Genomic DNA, 8,886 nt, shown 5'->3' on the forward strand with positions numbered 1-8,886 from the left:
TCCCCAATAAACTCACCTGACCGTTCACGGTTTGTCGACCTTTGGTGAACTCCTCAAAGGTCATGATCTCCTTCAAGGTCAGCGCGTGCTCGGCGGCAGCTTTGATCTCATCGGCGTGGCATGACGTATCATTGATCAGCATCCAATCATAATTGAACCACCCGAAATACATCCATACGATTTTTCCACCGCTCATGCCAAAACGATAAGCCTACCACCATGAGAAGATACATATATATGCATGTATATATTGCCTGAGTTGCACAAATGCACAAATTGGCCATGTTTTTTTTTTTTTTTTTTTTTTTTTTTTTTTTTTTTTTTTTTTTTAATGCTCACTTGTTAACGCAAGTTAATTCAAGTTTACCGCACCAACCACCAATGAACTACGGAAGCCAGATGTCTAGATGCCTAGACATCTGTAATTGGCTTAATTAGTAAACTCCAAACGCCATGGCCATGGCTGCCAATATACCAAAGTCAGACAGGTTCATGTAAGTATGGAGGTTAAAAAATGATGAAGTTTACAGGCATTGGAGTGAACATAGTATAATTTCTATTAGTCAAAACAATCACATATGAACGAATTTAACATAGCAATAGTGACTGAAACTGCATTTTACAGTGCAAACTGTCCATCGTGTGAGTTAACATCATTCTTACATAACTTTATCTGCCTTTTATCTATTTTTCATTCGTTAGGTAGATCATGTTACGATTTATCCAATGCTGTAAATCTCCACCCCTATCGGTATACCCAGTGGCAGATTTAGGGGTGGGTGTCAGGGGAGTCCTGACCCCCCCCCCCCCTTCGATGTCTGAAAAAATCACACCATTGGTCCCCTCTTGAAATTAGAATTTTCACTAGCTGAACCATAGTTCAAAACCTTACCAAATGGCACCAAATGGTCCACCGAAGGGCCCCGAACCCAACCCCCTTCAAATAATCCTGGATCCGCCCCTGGGCAGACCGATATGGCAGGTGTGGCAGATATTGTCCGCTAGGAACCGTAGTCCATTTCCCATTATTACTTTGTACAGGGGACATTCGTCCAATACCACGACTAACCCTAACCTGTACAAATCACATGGGATCCTTGACTTCCATTCCTAGGACTACCATTCCTGTCACACCATGTAAATTTATAATCACTGTGATCAGTTTATTTAAGATGAACGACAACTTGTTTTTTTATGGGAGTAAGTGCCAGAGTGAATGGTGTTACGGCGATGCCATAGACCCCATTTACAGAGATTAGATCGATCTACTTTAGATCGACCTAACCCTCTGGGGGTTCACGCTAAATAGCTGTCAGTCGGGCGGACACGAAAGTTAATTACCCCCTTACAGCTTGTAGTAGGCGGGACGGACATTTAAGCTGGATTATGTGACAGTAATCTAGTGAGACTCCCCGCGGGGATAGATCGATCTAAAAGCTCTGGGAATACAGCCATGTGGGGAACAAGAAACTTACCTTACACATGATTTTGCGCAATGTCTGCTCATATCCATCAAATATTATGATACGTGCGTCACGGTTCTGCAATTGAAAAAAAAATCGGTGAATAGTTTGTAGCGGATTCTGAAACAAATGTGAAATGACACGCTGAACAGTTTCTTTTGCTTTGTATTTCTCCCCGTGGAAACCTAACAGATATGCACGTTGATGTAATATTGGAGTGGGTAAATCTTATCTCTTGCTATACAAGTATATTAAGGAGAACTATTGGCAAAATAACCTTCGTTCTTGAAACAATGTTCATTATATTCATTACTTTATGTTGATGTGAGAAACTGACAGCAAGTTCATCAAATCACTTACACGCACATCCCTTTACGTCATAATTATCACACTATCTAGAAGTTAAAACAGCTTCTTCATTTTCAAAGCTCCGAATCAATAAAATTCCCATTTCACTATCGTGGAGGTACTTCGCAGACATTTATGTGAAGATGTGAAAATGAAGAACCTGCTCGTGACGTACGTACGTCTATGAAACTGGGGCGAAAAATATCAAGTAGGGGCGTTGTGCTTAAAGGCAATCTTAGGTTGAAAATATATACATATATACATAAATGAAAATTATCAGACACGAGCCGAAAATCTTTCATACTGTTAGCTTACGGTCAACCTGGGTGTAGGCCTTCATCAGACTGATATGTGAGATCTGTTTACCGTAAGCTTCATTTGTAATCCAACTACCAAGCAAATGAATATTTTTGCTCATCTAACATGTAGAATCTTCTCTATTTTCTAAATTTCCATCTCCATATTAATAAGATTTCTACTTCACTATCATATCAATGGGGCGTTTCTCAGTAATTGCCGTAAGACGTGAAAATGAAGAGCTTGTCCGTGACGTCAGTGAAACTTGGATGAAAACAGAATGACAACTTCCATATTGATAAAAATCCTGCTTCATTGTCAATGAGGCACTTCTCAGCAGTATGTATCAAAATGAGAATATGGAAAAGACAACTGTGAAACTTGGGTTAGTTATGAAAGGGGAGAAGGAGGTAGAGGTGTGCGTGTGTGTGTGTGTGTGTGTGTGTGCTAGGAAGGAAGATTTTGGGTCCTAGGTATGTTTGTTAGTGTGTTTGTATGTATGTTTGCTACAGCGTGCCTTCAAATCCTGCATCTGCACGTCGGAGAGTTCGCCGCCCTCGTCAATGGTGTGGTAGGCAATGTTCTCTATGCCGCTGCGTTTAAAAAGCTCGTGAAGAGTTATCAGGCCCTGAAAAGTGGGTAAAAAATGTTTTAAATTATAATTTATTAAAAACGTGATTTGAAGTTGTTGTTTTTGTTTTTTTTTCAAAATTCTTAGATACTACATTTATGTTAAAATAACAAATGGACGACGAAGAAGAATTTAATTGATATAAAATTGATATAGCGTATTCAAATCAGTGATAGACCTTCATAATTGCTAAAGGATAAATTCTTAGCTATCAAACGACATTTTACATTATTATCAAAGGCCATTTTACAAGACAAAGAAATTAATTTAACACCATGTTGTTTTTTTACAAAAATCGTATTTTTTCACACCTCTTCACATTTGTACCCAATGGTGGCCACCCGTTTCCACTTAAAATAGTTTATGATGAATTTATATCCTATGAAGTGCGACAACATTGTTGGTATGTTTCTCCAAAACGTCCGATAGATGTCTCTTCTTGATAGTTTGATTCGCGCTGCGGCGTATGATATCTGGAATAATTAATGATTGGTGTTAAATTCATGTCGCGAAAAAAAAAAAAGAAAGAAAAAGAAAAGAAAAAACATATGGTATGAACGGAATTAGAACATGCGAGGCAGCATTGTACTTTTATGTTGTTGCCTTCCTTTTTCAGGGGCGGATCCAGGGCTATTTTCTGACAGTCTTCCAAATTATATTTGTTGATCCATCTTCTATTTTTGACCGTCTTCCGACAGAAAAAGAATAGATACCCGTCAGTGTAAACTTGAAAATCTGACCGTCTTCCGGAAGACCCAGAAGACGGCCTCAATCCGCCCCTGTTTTTTTATCCGATATCTTTATTCAGGAAATTGTTTTTCCTTCTGCGCACGTCACATGTGAGTCAAATATCTCATGCGTTCTTCTCAATTCTGTCTTATGGGTCATTCGGATTGACAATACATTCAACAAAGCGAACTATTTTACACCACGCGGGAGTAATTCGATTAGAGACTCGGTCAATTCAACAGAGCTAACTAACAGTAAACAGCTAGAATCTGATTGAAAAATCTGTACGGAGGTAAAGGATACGTATTCGCATGTCTCTGACCTCCGATAACTTAAATCCAGATGGTCCTGTACTGAATAGTTTTGAATTAACTAGGTTCCGATCAATTACAAGTTCAACCAAAACACAGACAGACAGACATTTCCCATTCGACTTTGCGTGATTCCTAGCGGTATTCCAATAGATTTAACAACAATATTCAAATACTACCTATAGCGGCACGAAGCATCACATTTTGAAATCCAGCCACTCTGAAATAATAACAGTATATCAAGCCTACTTTCTTCGTTTGTTGTTTTTTTTTTTTTTTCTTTTTTCTCATCTTCTTCATAAATTTTCTTTTAGAAAATATTCAGAACTCTCATAAAATTACGTAAGAGTGCGTGCTCTTATCTCTTGCTCTCATTGTGCATGTGGACAAGAATAACATCTTATTAAGTCCAGCCACTAAATATGTGCGTATATGACCATTAAAATATAGCCAAAAATTAACTTTCCAGGAAAATTCAATAGTTATCCCTCAATTACCTAAGTATGATCTTCCAAAACCGCCGCTGAAATAATTTTGACGATAGCCTTATTTTACAGCTCTTAAATTCAAATTTGCACGTGCTGTTACGAGTGAAATTCACGAGGCTCAACCTCAATAACTAGAGTGTCCCACAAATTAGAAACTTAGAACCCAAAAAATCATATCCTGACTTCGTCAACGTGTTAAAATTCGTACATTTACCTCAACGGTACAAAAACCCTTCAACACTACAAAATTCTCATTGATAAATCTCCAATTACATTTTTTTCGTGGCATAAACATAATCCCGTAAAACGACCCTATTAGTACACTTACTTGAACAAGATTGAAAAATGGCGATGTTTGTGCAGTGGCCTGGGTGGAAACACTGCAGCCTCCTCCGATCACCATGATCTTCTGTGGCGGTTGTTGGAGCATCTTTGCTAAGGCTGCGGCGGCCACGCCTTCGTTACACTGAAACAGGAAATAAGACATCTCAAAAGGCGAGACCAGAAAACCATTGAATATAATACAATAATGAATGATACATAAATAGTTTTTGAGTATTTATTTATTTATTTATTTATTTATTTATTTATAGTTATTCGTTAATTACTATACAGCATTGGTCAAAAAGGTTGTCCCACCCCCATTTACATGTACTTTTATTTACAAATGATCACCTAACAGCTGTTAATTGTTAGAAATAGTGTTTTTTATTACGTATACCGTGTCTAACATGATTAATGGTTAAAAAAATACAAAATAGTGGTGAAAATATACACATTTTATACCATTTAGTAAAATTTATAAGAGGTACCCCCTCGAATCGACTGTTTCACTGTGACTTCTAAAGATGTATAGAAATGACTATAAAATTGAAAAGAAGCCATCAAATGTCACCAAATTCACACACAATTAGCATTAAGGTGTGCTCATTAAAGATCACGTGCCTAACAGCGTGTGCGACTACCGCGTACTGCAATTATTTCCTGTAGACGGCGCGACAAGCCTTCAACACGGGTTACAATTCTGTTTTGTGGGATATTGTCCCATTCTTCTTAAACAAGTTGGGGGAGCTGGTCCACGTTTTTATGGGGTTGGTTCTCCTTTGCATTGCACACTCCAATACATGTCACAGTTGATTAGTAAGTTTGATATCAGGGCTCAAAGATGGTGGTTCCATCCTTAGACCATTATGTTTCTTCAACAAACAGTTGCCAGGCGAGAGGTGTGAGCAAGTGTGCAGTCATGATAAAGCCTGGAGTTAACCCCAAAGTCAGTTCTTGAAGATGGAATGAGATATCAGCTGAGAATGCTATGTTCAGTGATCCCACAGGCACCTGAACCTGGCCATCCATCACTGGAAGGAAGTTGATTTTGATGCAGAATCAAATTATTTCTTGTATCCCATCGATGGTCAAAGAGGGTCCATAGACATGTTAAAAAATGCCTCTTGGAAGGGTGTGTGCAGGATAATATCGCCTGAGGTGTTAGATCAATCCGGCTTTGGAGAACATTCCAAACCCATGGTATTAGAACATTGTTCCTTTTGGAACAAAACGTAACAGGGGCATTTTGATGTAATATTCTCAACAAAAATCACTCCATTTGCAAGAGGTGACTTCAGGGATACTACTGGCTTCATTGTGACGACGCACTTGCTCACAGCTCTCGTCTGGCAAACGATTTGTTGCAGAAACACAGGGCTCTGAGGATGGGACAACCGTCTTTGAGTCCTGATATTAACCCTACTGAGCACCTGTGGCATAAATTGGAATGTGCATTGCAGAGGAGAACCAATTCCTAAATAATCTTGACCAATTCCGCCACGCTCTTTAGGATGAATGGGACAATATCCCACATAACAGAATTGTTACCCATGTTGAAGGCTTGTCGCGCCGTCTACAGGAGATAATTGCAGTACGCGGTAGACGCACACGCTGTTAGGCACGTGATCTTTAATGAGCACACCTTAATGCTAATTGTGTGTGAATTTGGTGACATTTGATGGCTTCTTTTCAATTTTATAGTCATTTCTATACATCTTTAGAAGTCACAGTGAAACAGTCGATTTGAGGGGGTACCTCTTATAAATTTTACTAAATGGTATAAAATGTGTATATTTTCACCACTATTTTGTATTTTTTTTTAACCATTAATCATGTTATACATGGTATCCGTAATAAAAAGCACTATTTCTAACAGTTCCCAGCTGTGAGGTGATCATTTGTAAATAAAAGTACATGGAAATGGGGGTGGGACAACCTTTTTGACCAATGCTGTATAAAAAAACTTTTATTTATTTATTTATTTATTCATGTGATCAACCAACTGTGCAAATTTTAAACTACATCACCAAAAGAAACTGAAGAAACAAAATATGAAGATCAACTTACTCATCAGGAAAACCACATCGTCATTTCAATATCACGCATATTGAATATTAAAGGAAATAAAAAACAATAAAGGGAAGCAAACCTTAGTGTCCATTAGCACGTAGTCCACATAGAACCCTGGCAGCACGGAGTCATTCTTATTGACGTCGTAAATGGCCAGCTCAAGAGCGGGGTTGATCCCAGCGCTATTATAGCCTTCTACCACATCGATCTCCGAAAAGATGGCCAAGGTAATGTTTCGCATCTTAACGGGTGTTCGAGTACTGTTTTCCTCGAAGGTTTTCGTCTTCCTTGTTGGTGCCATAGGTGAAAGTGTGCCCGACATCGGACTGCTGTTTGGCGTGGTGTTTGCCTTGATTCGACTTGATGTTATCTCCACCAACGAAGTTGAAGCCGAAGTCACCTCCGTCGTCTGTCCTAGATTTTGGAGGTTTACACGTGCACCCCTCGTCCTCTGGGTACTGGATGTTACATCGTCAGGATCATCGAGGGAACCGTCTGGCGTTAAAACGTTGGCTTTGGGCATAACATCTTCATCTGTAACGCTAGCAATGGTTTCAGTCCTATCTGCGGACGTTGGAAATGTTGTTGGCGTTACGCTTGTAATGTTTAAAGACAAGGACCCGATTATACACAGCGAACACAAGACGACGCCAATGGCGATTGCTTTGCCTGCTGGCAACATCACAGAAACGCATTGAGATAACGTACTGATGAGATGATTGTCTGCAAAATTATCTTATACACTGCCCGCATCTAACCATGCAGAGGCAGAAGCGCCAAGCACACTGACGCAGAAGCGATGTCCGAGAATATGTCTAAGAATGTCAATTAAAGCGGTAGCTCTCGTAGAAAACGTGTTGCTTTTGTTCCCGTGGACAAAAGATTGCCCGGTCAATTCTGATTGGCAGTTAGTCAGATGATAAAGCCACCGATTGCCCTGACATTTGGGAAATGCAGTTTATACACGACGTGCCTTACCTTGTAAGCATATGGGTGTCACGTGATCGGATAGCTTGGATTGAGCCCTTGCTGTAATAAAGCACAAATATTGGTAATCATCGGAATATTAAAATCATTATTTGAGATAATCAAAGATTGTGGTTGTTATGTATAATCACTATAATCGTCGAACAAACGATTCCGAGATTTTGCATCGGCTTTAATTTCGTCTTCGTTTTGCTTCGGCTAAATAACTTTCTCTTCGTTGGAGGATTCAGACGTTTTTTGTTTCAATTTTATGAAAGGAATATTTATATCGCAGTCTGCAACATCCGTATCAGTATTCCGATGAGGCATTTATGATTGATTGTTTGCTGGAGGTCATAAAATAAGATTCTGGTTGTAATCAGCATTGTCGCTGAATAGAGGCTGTATGGAGTATGTATGAGATGTGTAAAAGTGCGTAGTTGTGTGATAAAGCAGATCATGTAGTGCTTATGTGACAATTTACCGTATTGCCATCATTTCCATGATATTAGCACGTTTTTCATATAGCATAAATGACGCAAATGGGGTCCAGAAATAATTATTCATTTCACACGCATGCCGAAATCGTTATGGTAGAAGTCAATTCAATATTAGATATTGCTTTTCCGCAATACAGATACTGTTCGCAGAAATTAACTTTGAATGTATCTGTAATTGTTTTCTCTCGTTTTTGTCAGGGTTTCTATGAGAGATATCAACCTGACGAATTAGATTCCAAGCATCCCTTTTGTTCTAAACACACCAAGTGGAATACTTAAAGGGATAATTACTCTTCGTACGAGATCTATATTTCACAATAAAAACATTGTGAACAACTCATAAAAATATAATATATTCTGTTGTACTACAAAAAAACGGCAGTTATAGCTATTATTCTGATATCTGAGCTTGTCTTTAGACCATATGACCTCCATTGATGGCTATACTCTGTTAAAATCTCTTAAGAGATTATAACAAAAAAGCCAACCTTTTTTTAAACAAGGGACTAACTTTGAATGTAAAAATGGATTCATTAACCATTTGTTAGTATGGGAAAATTGTTGTTTAATCCAGGAAAATTCATTTTTTGGCCGAAACGAAGAGTTATTATCCCTTTAAGCGATACATTATGTACCGATATGACAGGAATGGTAGTCCTAGGAATGGAAGTCCAGGGTCCCATATGATAAGCACAGGTCAGGATTAGTCGTGGTATTGGAGTAAGCTTTTTGGACGAATGTCACCTGTACAAAGTTATG

General features: G+C 38.7%; 1 protein-coding gene across 1 annotated transcript; it reads right to left on the reverse strand.

The window, feature by feature from the left end:
* Window positions 1–2,577: 2,577 nt before the first annotated feature.
* LOC147761728 (uncharacterized) lies at window positions 2,578–7,639 on the reverse strand. Its single transcript, XM_087014055.1, has 4 exons — window positions 6,741–7,639; window positions 4,596–4,733; window positions 3,051–3,212; window positions 2,578–2,736 (listed from the first exon to the last, which is right to left on the reverse strand). The coding sequence occupies exons 1-4, from the start codon at window positions 7,341–7,343 to the stop codon at window positions 2,578–2,580; spliced, it is 1,062 nt and encodes a 353-aa protein (XP_086870181.1). The 5' UTR covers window positions 7,344–7,639.
* Window positions 7,640–8,886: the final 1,247 nt, after the last annotated feature.

This window comes from Lingula anatina, chromosome 5 (genome assembly GCF_051362555.1).
Source record: "Lingula anatina isolate TDL-2025a chromosome 5, LinAna3.0, whole genome shotgun sequence".
NCBI classification, from domain to species: domain Eukaryota; kingdom Metazoa; phylum Brachiopoda; class Lingulata; order Lingulida; family Lingulidae; genus Lingula; species Lingula anatina.